Source organism: Clinocottus analis, unplaced genomic scaffold (assembly GCF_023055335.1).
Source record: "Clinocottus analis isolate CAN_PGR_092001 unplaced genomic scaffold, fCliAna1.0.p SCAF_12, whole genome shotgun sequence".
Lineage (NCBI taxonomy): Eukaryota > Metazoa > Chordata > Actinopteri > Perciformes > Cottidae > Clinocottus > Clinocottus analis.
The window spans coordinates 5,797,570-5,813,941 of NW_027175843.1; the positions used below are offsets into that span (position 1 = coordinate 5,797,570).

Sequence of the window (16,372 nt, forward strand, 5' to 3'; positions counted from 1 at the left end):
TATAATATTGTAGTCTTAATCCTCATTTTAACCATGATGATAATACTAAGCCTCAGAGTGCCGAAATCTCAAACTGATTTTCACACAAATTCACACAACCTTGGACTTCAATCTTTGTGAGGACACTACACCGGTCATATTGCATTTCGTGGCAGCTTACCCCTTACCTTGACCATGGACAGACCCTGGAGGTCTGTCCACGCTTTCCAAAAAAGTCCTCACTCTGAAGGTCTCAAACTCAAATTGGACCTCACAAAGATATTTGTAGGCACTCACCCACCCACTCACCCACCCACCCACCCACCCACCAACCCACCAACCCACCAACCAACCAACCAAACAAACAAACAAACCAGGACTGCAGGGTTCTTCACTGTGATGCAGGGCGTCGTGGCTCTCAGGGCTCCGCTCACTCCGTGGTAGTACTTGAAACAGATCTTAGTCTCAGCTGCAGAGGAAGCACCGGAGTTATGGGATGTGAAAGTAGCGCAAATGTTATCTGCCTATACCTTAAAACAAAGTTGGACTGTAGATGGTCTTTGTGTTTTTAATATGATCATTACCCTATTTACTTTTTATTCCAAATTATATCTTGGAATATTAGATGTTTTACGCTATATTTTCTAAATACTGAAGTAAATACAAATGTTCTGAAAGAATGGGATGAAACTGTTCTTTTGGGCATCCTAGGGTAACTTACGCTCCATAAAGTAGGGCCCGGGCTCCAGCCTCCAGACAATTTGACCTTTCTGGGTGCCGTTCACCCCTCTGTTCTTACAGTCCCACACATTGGACGGACTGGTTTCATCTGCAGAAGAGGGGAACTGTGAGTGTTTACATTTCAGGAGACAAACCACGCTCTTGCTGTGTTGACGTCCCCTTTTAAATTTCAAACCAGACAACGTTAAACAACAGACGACACCGCTCTGGCTCTGGATGCCGCTCTTGCTAAGAAAAGGCGACGTCCGCGTCCGCTCTGTCTCTCTGCGTGTTTAGTCTGCGGACTCTAGTCGTTCAGGAAGAAAAAAAAACCAAGTTTGCCTTTAATCAGTGAAATCCGCTCCAAAAATAGCCTCCCTGTAACCTCTACCCAGAAGGACAAAACAGCAAACTTCCTCCGAGTTAAAAAACAGGGAGGGGGAATTCCGCTGTACGTAGCACTTTCTCACACAGATTAATGGAGCACCAAACTCAGCTACCGGGTGGAGAGAGTCGTGAGAGGAGTGTGTGCATGTTTGAAGGGGAGTGGAGGATGGGGAGGGCAAGTCGCTTATCATTGAATGTCTGCTTAGTCGAGGAAAGCAGCAGCCCCTCCTGGGTATAAGACCCTGGAGCAGGTAATGAAGTCCTGGCGGCCCTTGTAATCGATGGCAAGTGACCTGACGCCCTGCCAGGCACCGGCACTTTACACTATCTCTTTCCCACATACTGCATTCTCCCCTGCGAGGGAAACGTTTGGGAAAAAACGTGATCAGCTAATCCAGTCCTGGAGGTCATCAGAAACGGATGTTTTGGTGAACTAGTTGAAGCCGTCCCCGAACTGCATTGGTTTATAGAGTGATCTGCCACCAGGTGTTGTACCGTAGGTTTGTTTGACCTCTAGGAAGTCAACGACACCTACTGCTTTCAGAGATCCATTATCCATGATGAACACAATACATCACGCTGAACAGCTCACAAGGCTGCGATAGACAGCTTCCGTAGAACGTCGCTGTATTATGTCAGTAATCATCCACGTCCAGTTACCGTACAAGGAATGTACTCATCAGGGTAAGCAAGATCTGCCTTTCTGACTGGATCAACACTGTTGTGCATTTCAAAAGTCCTATAGTACTATACAAAATTTTAATACGTTGTTTAAAGAAAAAGTCATGAATCATATATGTCAGAGCAGCAGTGTGTTTTCAAGAGCAGTTTTCCATATATATTTTTAACCCAGTGGAGGCAGGTCAGGTTTTAATCACCATTACTAGATCAAAATAAAAAAACTTTGGTAAGATCGCAAAGTTGCTGAACTTTCATTGGCAACGTCTGTGCGAGCCACCCACTTGTCTTAGTATATGGAGAGTATATCTCAGAAGCTCGCTTTTTTTGTCAGAAAGGGCCGTGTAATGATGAGACCACAGACAGTCACAAAGGCTGGAGGAGCGGCGGTTGGCCCCCGAGGTGACGTCAGGACTTCAGCTCTTCACTGCGTGAGCAGAGCAGTGTGGAAGACATGGATTCTTAATAACAAATGTGCTGACTCTACGCCCCCCTGCTCCTGTATTGCTTTTCACCTGATGGACAGATGACGCCTCGATAGCCTTCCTCAGCACACAGCTCAGTGCATTTCCCCCCTGTCAAATTCCTGTCTCTAAGCAGGATACATTATCAAAGACCACCCCCGTTGGCCTCTGAGCTTTGTGATGGTGCGTATGTTATTGTACACCGAGGCAGAGCTGTTACATGTCGACTCAGCCTCCATTTCCGTGTAAAGCCTCTCTAGCTCCTGTTGCAGTATTGACTTGGAGTTGGAAGCTCCTGCACAAGACTCTCCCTTTCTATTCTCAGCTTCCGCTGATAAACCACCCGGGTCAGCGGAAAACGCTTTGAGGACAGGTAGGGTCAAGTCAGCTTAGGTCCTCGACAGTGTCGGGGTGCAGAGAGGACTTAATGGAATTTAGTTATGTTTCAAGAAAGCATTTCTATAATCTGTGAGAAAGCACAGCTCCACGACACCAACGACGGCTAGCTCTTGGTTTGGCTAAGCTGTCTCTCCGAGGGAAGTTAAGAAGCTTGTGGTGGAGGTGATGCAACCAACATCTACTGTACTGTACTCCATCTCCAATCCTTCTAACATGGAGGGAACAGTGCCTGAAAGAAGAAAACCTTTGCTAGCTACCTGGATATAGTAAAGAGTTATAAAGAAGCTCATTTCTCTGGGTCGTGACTAAAAGAACAAAGTCTCGGAGACAAGCGGCCAAAATGAGCTTCCTCCGTAGGGTGGCTGGGCTCAACCTTAGAGATAGGGTAAGGAGCTCTGACATCAAGAGGGAGCTTGAAGTTAAGCCGCTACTCCTTGGTGTCAAAAGGAGTCAGCTGAGGTGGTTCAGGCATCAAATCAGCCTCCCATGCCTCCCATGAGAGGTTTTCCAGGTACATTGAACTGGTAGGAGGCCCCGGGGAAGACCCAGGACACGCTGGAGGGATAATATCCCCCGACTGGCTTTGGAACGGGTTGGGATCCCCAGAATGAGCTGGAAAGTGTTGCGGGTAAGAGAGGGAGGCCTGGGTCAGCCTGCTGCCACCGCAACCTGACCCCGAATAAACGACTGATAATGAATGGATAAATGGACGGGTTATAAAGGAGATATAAGTTATGTCATTAGATAAAGAGGCTGTGCACGGAGGTCAAGACAATCAAAAGGTGGATCTACAGTAGCTGACGCACCCTCTGGATATACTGTATATATATATATACATATATATATATATATGCTTAGTCTGTTCAGGAGGTTGACCATATTTGACCATTATGAGAGAATGTGTTGAATGTTCTGGTTGTGGATCTTATCTAATGTACTACGAGTAACACCTGTGCTTTTGCTACCTTAACATATCCGGCTGTCTGCTGTAAAGATTACATATTTCAAAATGTAAAAAAACAGGTAATTTGGAAGGATGAATTGCCATGCAAATGCTGCAGTTGTTTTAGACTCAAATATATACCACTATAATATTTTTGATAATTTAATTTATGAATAGAATACTTTAGATACTATTTCCAAGGTTGAGGTCCGTACGTGCTGCAAATTTGTCCACGATCCAACCCAGAACTGTTAAAAGCAGCTTTAGCTACATTTGTAAAAAATATATAATCATCTCACCAATTTGGTACAGTCCGATCCAGTCGGTAGCGTCCACTTCCTCCTTGATGTCCCAGGATATGACGAGGTTCTGGCCGCGGTTCAGCGTGTGCTCCAGAGTGGACGCCGTTAGCGATGACCGGCTATGGGAGGTCACCAGGTCTGTGTCACTGTTGGCCCGCGGCAGCCCGATAGGGCTGCTGATAACGGAGGCGTTATCGACGGTAGCCCCGCCCCTCTCCGCCAGGGTGCGCAGGTTATCTGGGCTGAGGGTGTGCCGGAGGTGGGGGCTGCGCCTCCGCGGAGCCGCCAGGTGTTCCCGGCCCCCCAGGTGTTCCCGACCCCCCACTGCCAGGTTGGGTGGATTGTGGGATCGGGTCCTGGGCGGCAGGACTGCCGTGGCGAGGGAAGGACGCATGTTGAGTGATTGTTGACTAGGAGAGGTGGAAAGTTGTTGCGAATGGGAAGGCCCAAGAAGAGGAAGAGACGGGTCGGGGCTTCTTATCGGTTGGGCTGCTCGTCAACGTGAAGACGCATTTTACTGATTTATTCCTGTGGACTCCACCATCGTGTCTTCGCAGTGAGCGTCGGTTGAAGAGGCTGTCACGACTGGAAACATACACTAGCTTCAGAGACGGTGGTCTGATTCCTTCTCCCCAGAGGCTCCTGTTATCGGCCCTTCTGGTCCTTACATCGTTACAGAACCGCTGAAGTAGAAGATGTCCAGCAACAGTCACAGCCTTCGACACTCTTATTTCATGTTATCCAAAGGCGACGGGACGGGAGCCTAAGGATGGAGGAAAGGGGGACAGATGGAGAGAGTGGTGAGCTACGAAAAATTGTTCTCGCACAACAAAAAAAATCAACGGTTGCATTGCAGTGGGTGGCCATCGACAAATGAGTGAACAAGCATTAGTCATCAAGGGAGTTTGTGTGCTGTCAAAAACCTGTGACCAACACAAACAACCCTCCACCCTTTACTGTATTGACAACAGTAAAGGGTGGAGGAATGGATGTTTTTAGAATAGTATGGTTTCAACACTAAGCACTATTTACTTTCAATGATTAAACACTTCTAGGAGTGTATATGATCTTCTTGGTGCTACAAACAGGCCTTCCCATTGTGGAAAAGAGTGGACTGAAGAGTAAGGGACTGTGCTGTCAGAGTCTCAACCAGAGCCATTTTGTTTTAAGGATGGCATGTGACTTCCGAATCCAGCCAAAGGGCAGCTGACAGCTTTTCTTCCCAGAGAGAGAGTAGGTCCGGTAACATTGAGCTAATACGTGCCTGGGGCAGTCACTGGAAAACCGTGTGGGCCATAGTCCAAGCTAAGCCTCAATATCTTTGGCTTTTTAAGTGCGTCTGTGTCTCAAAAGCTGAGATGTTCAGTGATGCTCTGAAACCACTGCTTTCTCTGCTGGCATCAGTGTGTGGTCTGCACTGCTTTTAACTGTATTTAATTAAAAAAAACATTTGGATTATAAAGTTATTAGCCTTCAAATAAGCAAAACTGAAAACCCAAGCTTAACGTCACTCACGTTCAAGTGGCTGAACAGAAGTGTCAGCGACAAGCTCGTGTTCCCGCTTCTATTTGAATGTCATTGGAAGAGTTGAACATTTTGGAAAGTATGCTTAATGGCTTTCATAGAGAAGGTTTGATGAAAAGATCAACACCAAGCTCATATCAGTACGGCAACTAAAAAGTAAACACCAGTAGCCAGTTAGTTTAGCTTAGCATAAAGAGTGAAAACAAGGGGAAACTGTTAGCTGGGTTCTGTCCAAAGGTAGAACATACAATCTGACTTCCACTCCCTCAAAGCTCATACTTAACAGCATACCTCTTGTGTTAAATCTGTACAAACTATGGCTGAGTACTGGGACATTGCTTTTTTAAGCTTGTGTCTTTACATTTTGCTGCTGAAATGGGTTCCACTCCCTGCACGGGATCTGCATCTTCTATCAAAAGGGACAAAAAGAACCAAATGTGAGGCTAGGCGTAAGTGAAGAAAACCCCACACGGATCTGCTGTTGTCGTCGTCTCCTCTCATAACTTATATAATCCTTTCACACCTCTGTCCTTTTCAGTCGGACTTGTGATTTGGGTTGAGCATCGTGGAGAGCTAACAGGTGGACTGTGGGAACTCTTTACCGTGCAGGGACTGGAACCCATTTCAGGAGCCATTCGTATGCAGCAGCTTGTATGTCAGATTGTCTAATACACTGTATATGCTGCTCCTGAGCTTCTGGATCAATTCACTTTGCATTTTGAACTGACTGAGCAGAAATGATGAACTGGCCTCTGTTCTGATGTATGTGGATCGGCTGTGTTTCCGTGACAACGCGGGCCTTATATTGAAATGAGATCTGCTGCAATTGACATGGTGGGGCGGGGGGGGGGACGCCCCTGACTCGACAAGATTACCAGAGCGCGGCTCCATCACACAACCACACGCACACACACACACTCTCACACATAAACACACATCACATACAGGGATTTATGACAGAATAAAGCCTTCATCACAGATGCAGGGATACGTAAATCCTGCTCACGTGTGCGCAGCAGCCGCAGCAGAGAGGAGGGGGCATGTCCATAAACAAGTGGAGGCTTATTCCTTATTCCACCGAGAGGAATAAACTAAAATAAGAGTATATGTAACTGCTGAGTTGTTACGTAAGTGTTCCTGTGGTTCCAAGTGCATTGTCTAACCCCGATGTGGAGTGGGAGACGACACCCGTCCCACTCAAAGCCGAGCGGGTGAGGAGTCTGCCAGCAAAACCAAAACATGACCTCGCGAAGGGGGCGCTGAACAATCTGGACTCACTACACTGCCTTTCTACTTCTAAAGCACCGCCATTTCCCAGTATAATCCCAATTCCAGAGCGCTCTGCACAGCTTGGACCAGATGCAGGATTTGAGACTGATTCTCAGGAAGCAGACGTAGACAAACAAGGTGTTACATATGAGGACATATGAGGACCTCCTAAAAAAGATTATAATTCTAACCATTCTCTGGGACGATGTTGAATTTGACACCTGTCTTGTGAAGAGTTATCTGAGTGCTACTCTGTTGTTTGGCACCAAAATACGTACTGTGCATCGCTGTGTAGTGCATGCTAAAAGCGAAAGACGTCTGCAGCGGAGGCCTGATGGAGCACAGCAGAATGTGCTGGAGTGTTGCCGTTTTAAATATCCTGTTGAAAAGCCTTTTTTTGCAGGAAGCAGTCCTGCAAAGGGGTGCTGGAGAGGTATTGGGAATTTATTTTGTGTGACAGCCATGACTGACAGGCAGCATCATAGCGACACGGCCCCACACCGCCCCGCACACACCTCACGCCGAGATGAAGAGGACGCGCTGAATCCTCACAGTCGCACTACTTGTGTGTGTGTGTGTGTGTGTGTGTGTGTGTGTGTGCGTGTGTGTGTGTGAGTGTGTGTGTGCGCAGAGTTTATGGTTTCTATATGTCTTTTACTTTGGAAACAATCACTTAATTAAGAGTTGATTAACACACAACTAAATAATACAATAAAACAATTCATAATTTTGATGAATCATTTAAAGGAAAGCTATTAAAAACACACTCAGTTCTTTTTGCTCACTTGTTTTTGCCCATTCATCAAACTCTGTCCATATTCTGTCACATATGTGTGTATGTGTGTATTGTTATGTATTACATTATCAGTGTGTGGATTGTTTATGTCCATGTTATGGTATTAGTTTAGAGGAATTAGATCTGTCCTGCTGTTTCTAGACAAGTGTGGAGGAGCTTTGGCCATGTCACATGATCCCACATACATGTATGTATGTATGTATGCATGTATATATAAGTACCCTATGTTATGTGCTGTTGTATATTATTTGGCGCAATAAAAAGAGATAAATCAATAATTAATTTCGATTTGTTTCAACCCCTGTGTTTTTTGCCAGCCGGAAATCTGATGTGAGCAGGAGGTGCTGTGAGGTCAGTGATGGGATTCCTCTGCATCTCACTCTGTCTTTGTTGTGTGTGTGTGTGTGTGTGTGTGTGTGTGTGTGTGTGTGTGTGTGTGTGTGTGTGTGTGTGTGTGTGTGTGTGTGTGTGTGTGTCAGCAGAGGGACCCCTCTGTGTTCCTGTGGAGGTGACTGCTGCACTTTACAGCCTGACAGAACGGGCACCTTGGGGAGCTGGCACCAACACACACACACACACACACACACACACACACACACACACACACACACACACACACACAAACAAATAGTGCCTCACTGACACCATAATGTAAGGAACAAAAGAGAAAACCAGCACAAACAACCATCCTCAAACAAAAGCCCCGCCCCTCGTCAAAAACCCCATTCACTCTTGGAAACCATATTTCTGAGTCAGAGGATGAAAAAACATTCTCCTCACAAACTACGTCCTCACGGAGCTCTGACAAGAACCTAAAGGCGGATGTAGACCCACTGCTCACCACAAGGCAGCGAGGGTTCACCAGAGGATGCGGCTTTGTGAGGCATTCTGGGAGAACACGGGCGACAAGGTTGGTGCCAGAGTGTTGCCACTTCCCACAAAAAAGTGCATCCCGTTCCCGCGCTGGGTATTTCTCTCAACACATCGCCCCGGGAGTACATGTCTGTGGATGAGTCACTCCTCAGGAGGTGTCCTTTCATGACAGGCTTCGGCGAGTCGAAAATGTCATTTACGCCTCAAGACTGATTGATATCGCCCTCCCCGAGTCCAGAACGCTGACCTTTCTACAAATAGGAAAGTGGGTTGCGTTTGGATTTATGAAAGGCATGAAAAGTGTATACAGACAATGTAGCCAAGTACACACATGGATCTACTATAGAGGCGCCTGAACTGCTGAACTGTTCTCTTTTCTTCAACCCATATTTAAAAAGCGTATCTAGAGCAATGGCTTTGGGATCAGCCGTTACAAATCCAGGTTGTGCAGCAAGTGCACAATGTACAAACCCACATGTGGAGACTCCCTCTCTCCGCCCATTTCCTGTTATGAAATGTAAACATGTTCCCTGTGTCCATAATAAATTAAAATAAAAAAGATAAAATAAAAGAAGAATGTCTATCTCGTTTCCACCGTACCAGTTATAGGATTTCTTACAGTGAAAGTCACACATTGTAGGGTTAAATATCTACCTAAATATCTGCAGCGTATTACAGTCCAGGACCTAGCTCGTTTTAGATGTGGCCAGTCCAACTACAGCTTCAGGTGGGATCTCTGGTGATAACTGCATCCGTTTGTATGGACGAGCCTCGATTGAACCAAGCAAATACTTGAATGTGTTGCAAAACGGACCAAAAACACTTGACACGGTGAGCGGCACACTAACACAAACATTAACGACAGCGTTATTTCACAAGACATTTGGACAAAAATGTTTTAAATAACGTACATCAAATAAATGATGACTGAATTCCATTTTGCTGCTTCTGCTCGGTCACGCCTTCACCGGGACGTCTGAACAGAACAGAGCCATTGTTGGTGTTTATTAGTAGCACATGTCTATTTAAGGACTAGTCAAAGGCCCGGCACACGCACACAGGGTTTATCAATACCTCTAGATGATGAGGCCTTTTGCCAGGTATATGCCCGATGTCACACTCTAGCCATGCATCCTCATGCTCGAGGTGATCAGCATAGGTTAGAACGCCTGTGTACAAACAGTTCTGTTCCTTTGTGTTCTCTCTCTTCCCCTCAGCAGTCGAACACGTCACATGTCTCTTCTTCTGAAGTCAAGAACTCAGATCGATCTAACGGCAGCCGGTCTTCGTGTTCTGAGAGCTCATGATGGATCACTGTGGTGGTCCTTCACGCCATTTGAATCTGCCACTTGAATCACTTTCGCGGGTGCTGAGGAACGAAACACCAGCGACGCGAGGCAAAGGATGACCTGGTATCGTTGGGATGCTGTGAGCCCACCTTTGAAGGCATCTGTGTGTAACGGAAGCTCCTCTTCTGCGTGTTTAGAGTGCAGACTATGGATGTTTTATGTATTCAAACGCCTCATGTACCTTTGGGGTGGAGCAAATCATTCTGAACCCCGTTCACAGGAGTGCCTTTTGGACTCCTTAACTTTTTTCTCACCCTTTCCTCCTCCCTCCTGACATCTACTCACCCACAACTCAGAAAGCCCGCGTATAGTCATCAGTTTCCTGCAGCCGACAGGTTACAGGTTCTGCGCAAAATCCGAACAGATGTCAGAGCCAAACATTTACAGGTCGCAGCCCCTTGTCAAATTCTCTCAAGTAAGGACATTTTATATTTTTTGTGATGATTTCCACGGACAAAAAAAAAATAACAAAAAAAAACTGTATTTCTGCTTGTCCCCGTTCATCTTAGATTACAGATTTGCTTAATGTATCATATTTGAGAAAGATGTGCAGTTTCACAGATTTCCGCCTAACCCATGAAAAGAAGATCACAGTTTGGTGGTGGTGGGAGGAGTGGGGGGGAGGGGGCACTGCAAGATCTCTAAGGGGAATTTAGCAAAGACACTGCAGGCCCATAAGGATTATATCACCCAATCTCATTTATGACAGCATCCCTTCATGGCTAACAGCCAGGGGGTTTACATAGACCCGTCCATAGGAGGAGAAACACGGGCCGGATTAGTACTGGCTCCGAGAGACGTGAAGGTAACCCCCGCTCACGTCAGCAAAACCACGTTACATAACAGCTCGTCTCCAACTTTAATCATCTCGAAACAAACTGTGCTGCGACGACGAGGCCGCGCGCGGCCGCCTCCGCGCACATGACCGAGCGGGCCATGTAGGGACCGCACTGGCGGAATGTGCAGGTGTCATCGCTCGCTATTGGATTACTGTGGGAATTCCCTACGTCATTTTCTTCTCATGCATCGCTTTCGCAAGACGCATGCATGAACACCCACCTCTCCCCCCCCCCCCCCCCTTTAAAAAAAACATCAATAACCCCATTCGGTGCAAAACCCCAACAACAACAGCAGAACACGCCACGAATAAACACGGCGCTGCGGTTGGATCATCATCATCGTTGCCGCCACCACCATCATCATCATCATCATCATCATCATCATCATCATCATCGATATCACCATCGCCGCTGGAAGCCATGAACACCTACACGGTCCCTTCGTCCTCGTCGGCGCACCGGGCGGCAGAGGCTTACCTTTGGCGCAGAGGTGCGGGACGCGAGGAGAGAGCGGTGCGCGGATGATGACGGCGCCGCCCCGACACCTGCCCGGTGGTTTCTGCGCGGGGATATCACGGTTTAGGTCGTTATCCCTGCAGTCCAAAATGAGGCGGGACGGGCGGGGTGCCGCGTTAGACGCCCCCCACCCCCTCCCTGCTCTCTCCCTCCCAGATCCCGAACCACGGGGCAGCTTTGGGCTCGGAGTCACGTACCAAGACGGGATCCCTCTGAAAAAGCCGCGGCGCTGCGGAGCCACCTCGGCCCCCTGCGTCCAGAGGTGTGCGCAGAAAGTCCGCCAGCACCTCCCCGCACTCTGTCCGCACCGGAGGCTGCTGCTGCTGCTGCTGCTGCTGCTGCTGCTGCTGCTGCTGCTGTTGCTGCTGTTGCTGCTGCTGCTGCTGCTGCTGGCGGCTTCAGGCGTGCAGCTCATACAGGCACCGCATCCTCATTCGCCCTCTCTGCATCGCAATGCGCTGCAGTCAGTGCCGACGTCCTCCCACCACCAGTGCCCACCAGCACATGCACACATGCGCGCACACATATGCACGAACACACACTCAATCGGACTGGGTAGAGCATGTAAACGCTGTCAGTCCCAAAAGAAGAGGAGAAGAAGAACGAGAAGAAGAACAAGAAACGTAGCCTACCGGAGGATGGCTGGAGGGAGGAGGGGGCGGGGGGTTGTCGTGCCTGAGATTGAGTTTTTTTTTTGTACGTATTGATAACGTGTATATTGACACACACACATTTCCTACATTAATGTAGGTAAGTGTCAGAGTGGGAGGTGACTCTAGACATGTCCCTGTCACACACAAACACACACACCCACACCCACACACACACACACACACACACACACACACACACACACACACACACACATCAACCTGTAGAATGATTAAACATACAATGTGCTTGTCCCTGTATCTATAAGAGGCTTCTCCATTTCATTGTATATGTAAATAGTGCATTTTTTTCTGTACTGCACGTTAGATTGGGACCATATTAACATGAGCAGATTCACATATTTGTTGCAAAAACATATGCGTGAGGCATACTACTCTACAGTACAGTAGTACAGTCAAAAGATCCACATTGACCTACGACAACATTAACATGTTGCCTCTGTATCGATGCATCACTCACGAGGACGCGATAGTCTATTATTAAGATCACTCTTGCGTAATGACCGCAGACAACGCTTTACTGAGGTAACATATTTGAAGGCAGGAGTGTGACCTGAGTGCTTTTATTTTGAAGGAGCGGAGTAGGCTTACCTCTTCCACCACTGACGGCGTCCCATCTTCCCCCAGTAGACCTACGTAGGTGAACGAAACCTGCTCCTGGCCGTACACCCATTTAAGCCCATGGGACTCTGATACAACACTTGTTTTCAGCACAGTGAAACGGGGTGCCTGCATAAAGACAATAAAGTGACGTTATACACGACGGGAGTGTATGTTTCCATTCAGCCAGTGTTTGCAACTCTCACTCCTACTGTCGCAGGCTGTATTCAGATGTTGTCTGGGACACCGCGCCCCCCTGTGGCCGGTCGGCAGAGGTGCAACATGGACTCCCAAAAGTCATTGAAACAGCAAATGAAGATAAAGTTCAAATGGTGAAAGATGAAGAGCTGTGAAGAGGTTCTTTAAAAGAGGGACGAGGCGGCTGGGAGCGTGCACATCTTAATTAAACAGCCTACGAGCTAAATAGTTACATTTCTATGGCCTGAAAAACCACACGCCTTAACTTCGCGTGCTTACAGCTGCAGTGAGCCCGTTTAACCACTACGGGCTGACAGATAGCGGAGCAAAAATATTAGCAATGAGCTAACTCGCTCGTAAAACCGTTATGGCTAATCATGAGGTAGCAAATTACATAATATAGCTTCAAATGTAGCTCTACTCGGTTGCACAAACACGTCCAGTATTCACTTACCCTCTGGCTCCAGTTCGCTGGGAGAAAAGACTCCCTCCCCAAACTAAACGTTCGACTCTCAGCAGTAGGTGTGCCGACATGTTTCAGTGATATTAGCAGTATTAGTAGTAAGAATCCCTCTCAGTTATTTGATGCCATGTTAATATTTAATGCACCTCGAAAGTCATCATGAAGTCATAAAACGCACCTCATGAATAAATGCATGCGTAACAAACTGCTATTGGTTGGTAATACCTACTGGTCTAAAGACTGCATGACTTCATTTCTTACCACCAGTATGCTGTCCACTCAATAAAACAGTTTTAACTATAGCAAAACACTGGAAAACACCTTGTTCATGGATTTTTTAGTTTTGAGGTTTATCATTTTTCTTGGTTTTGTATGTCAGGATGGCCGAGCGGTCTAAGGCGCTGCGTTCAGGTCGCAGTCTCCCCTGGAGGCGTGGGTTCGAATCCCACTTCTGACACTTCTATTTTGAGGATTTTCTTTAACTCAAAATGTCTTCGTGACAGGAGAATCTGATCGATTCTGACACGGTGATATTATTTCACTAGGTGTTTCTAGTACTGCCCCTATTAAGACCATCCTCACTTATGATGAACCTATTCAGGCATAACAACTTAGACCTTCATTAGTCATATTCATTCTATGTCATATGAGGATTTTAGACCTCCACCTACCTTGTAGACTAGAGGTCTAATGAGCCAGAACAAGAGAAAAGATCTGTGTGGGTGTTGCAGGCTTTAAAAACATTTCAATGTCATACTCTTAACATTCATACAATACAAAAAACAAAGCATTATCTTTCTTAGTTTTATTGCAACAACAATAGTGCCAAAAAATTGCACAGTTTGCCCATTTACAATGACATCAGATAAAAATGTGAGAAATATAAAAACATCAAAGCAATCATTTTTGACACAATAATCCTTAAACCTGAGGAAAACTTACTCTTCCACACTAGAGCCTCGCAAGAAAACACAAATCAAAGAAAAGATCCCCTCCAAAAAGGTACATTTCCTCTTCTTTCACCTGACGGCCTGTTGCAGCATATTAGCAAAGGTCGAAGAACTAATTCATTCTGCACAAGGACCAGGTGGTTGCAGGTTTTAAAGTCACTCGAGGCAGAAGCAGAATAAAGAAAAACTGATGGGTTAACAGACTTTAAAGCACTTATAAACAGTAGTAACATTTAAAAAGGATGTTTACTTTTATGTTGCCACAGACAGTTAAAGAAAGAAAGTAAGTCATATTCAATGGCATTTTTCATTACTTGGTAAAGAAAGAAAATCGTACAAACAACCAATGTAACGAGTTCCATGTCTGTTCATGGGTTATGGTTTCATGTTGGAAGTTATGTCACACTGTGATATTGCACAACAGTTTACCGTAATGCCAGACAGATGTGCTGGGAGCATCAGATAACATGCCGATTCAACCTTGTAATAAACTTCCTATGCTTGACAAAACAAGAAAATCTATCTATTAAAACGGTCGCTTCAAAAAAGGAGTTTGCTCTGACTGAGCGTATTCTTTGTTGTCAGCTCAAGTTCAGACAGGTTGGGCGTTCTCCTGAAGTGGGCTTTGATTTAGGCGCTAATAATGCTTGGTAAACATGAAGAATGAGCTCACACAAAGGGAGGAATCTATCTGTAGGAGGTTTTGGATAAAACTGCACGCTGCATAATGCACATTAGAATACAAACAAGATACCAAAACATGGCTTGAGGTATCGCCGACTGCATGATCACGACAGAATAGTTATAGGACAATAAGCTTCACTGGATCACCTTAGATAAAATCAACCTCATCTGTTTGCACACCCAGACACATTTGAATGAAGACTGAATGACAGAATAAAATCTAAGTGGAGAAATAAAGTATTCACTTGCTTCGTCCTGTGTTCAAACTATGGAACACAAATGAACAGATGGTATATGGACACGTTTTCACAGCTGCACTCCCAACAAGAGAGCAGCCGTCTGTTTTCATTCATTTTTTTTTTTAAAAAGGCAGTATTTAAAATCGACTGCTTATGAAATCTACACTTTGATTCTAGGTCTTAATTTTTTTCCAACTTTAAAAGTTTGAACCTAATTCTGGAAGTATTCAAGGAGCCAATTGTACTGTCCTATTCTTAAATGTGAGACAAGCATACATGACAAACATGACCAGAAACCCATTTAAAAAACCTAATATTGAAAAAATGTCCCATTTTGGTTTTTGCGTTTCTCCACCAAGTAATGATTTTCCAGTTTGAAAGAAAACCCCTCATGTATAAATCTGAAACAAGGACATGATCACAGTGAACACCGATTAAACAAATCACATTTATGTTAATATAACCCACGCCCTACCCCCAAAAAACACAGCTCTCATCTTTACTAATTTCTTCTACAAAGTCGTGTGTGCCAACAATTCTTCACCACGAAGCGGACGATGTGCATCTCAAAGCACTAAAACGGCACCAAAACGGACGAAGCGGGTCACTAACACCACGAGCAACTGCATCAAGTTCAAAGCGCACGTGGCGACATTCGGTGCGGGTACATTCACATCGGAGGTGAGGGGGGGCTAGGGGGGGGGGGGGGCCACAGCAGCCGTGTCCTTAGAGCACGCTTGACGTACATGATTGTATGCTTGCAGGAGGGGCCAGAGCCATCGGCCCCTCTTGAACGCAGTGAACAGACTGCTGAAGGGTTTTCAGGTGTGCAACAGACGGGAGAAAGCAGAAAGGCACAACAGCTGCTCCACTGACATGAGGGGGTGTAAGCACCAGCAGGACGACGAGAGGCAAAGCAATAAGACACCATTTCTTTCAAACACATAGCGGTATTAAGTACTAGAAATAGAAAATAAAGAGTAACTCTGGTCCATATTTTTTAGATTAATCGATCACCTGTAATATCACACCGACTGGCAATCACGAGTTAGTTGCGTTTCAGACTTTTTTTAAAAGTATTTTAACCTTTTTTTTTTTCGAATGTCTTCACGTTTTCTGAAAAAAAAAAAAAAAAAAAAAAAAAATATATATATATATATATATATTATATATATATATATATATATATATATATATATATATATATATATATATATATATATATATATATATATAAGTCATGAACCTCTACAACTAAAGGGCTGTTGAAGCGAGTGAATGTCTTCACGTTTTCTGAAAAAAAAAAAAAAAAAAAAAAAAAAAAATATATATATATATATATATATATATATATATATATATATATATATATATATATATATATATATATATATATATATATATATATATATATATATATATATATATATATATATATATATATATATATATATATATATATATAAGTCATGAACCTCTACAACTAAAGGGCTGTTGAAGCGAGTGCAACAGTAAACCGGCATGTTAAA

General features: G+C 45.1%; 1 protein-coding gene and 1 non-coding gene across 8 annotated transcripts in view; one reads left to right on the plus strand and one right to left on the minus strand.

Moving 5' to 3' along the window:
* Nucleotides 1–13,216, minus strand: part of hecw2a (HECT, C2 and WW domain containing E3 ubiquitin protein ligase 2a) — a 36,068-nt gene extending 22,852 nt beyond the window's left edge. For 3 of the 7 annotated variants that reach the window (XM_068572202.1, XM_068572201.1, XM_068572196.1), the window contains exons 1-5: nucleotides 12,962–13,034; nucleotides 12,301–12,438; nucleotides 3,870–4,635; nucleotides 701–808; nucleotides 354–448 (exon numbers count right to left, since the gene is read on the minus strand). In XM_068572202.1, the coding sequence (XP_068428303.1) occupies nucleotides 354–448; nucleotides 701–808; nucleotides 3,870–4,266 (600 nt within the window). In that variant the 5' untranslated portion in view covers nucleotides 4,267–4,635; nucleotides 12,301–12,438; nucleotides 12,962–13,034. Of the gene's footprint in view, nucleotides 1–353; nucleotides 449–700; nucleotides 809–3,869; nucleotides 4,636–10,999; nucleotides 11,341–12,300; nucleotides 12,459–12,961; nucleotides 13,035–13,199 lie in introns of those variants that run through there. The other 4 variants (XM_068572197.1, XM_068572198.1, XM_068572200.1 and 1 more) reach the window with 4 other exon arrangements.
* A 128-nt stretch (nucleotides 13,217–13,344) lies between these two features.
* trnal-cag (transfer RNA leucine (anticodon CAG)) lies at nucleotides 13,345–13,427 on the plus strand. The gene has a single exon. It is a non-coding gene; the product is annotated as a tRNA-Leu (tRNA).
* Nucleotides 13,428–16,372: the final 2,945 nt, after the last annotated feature.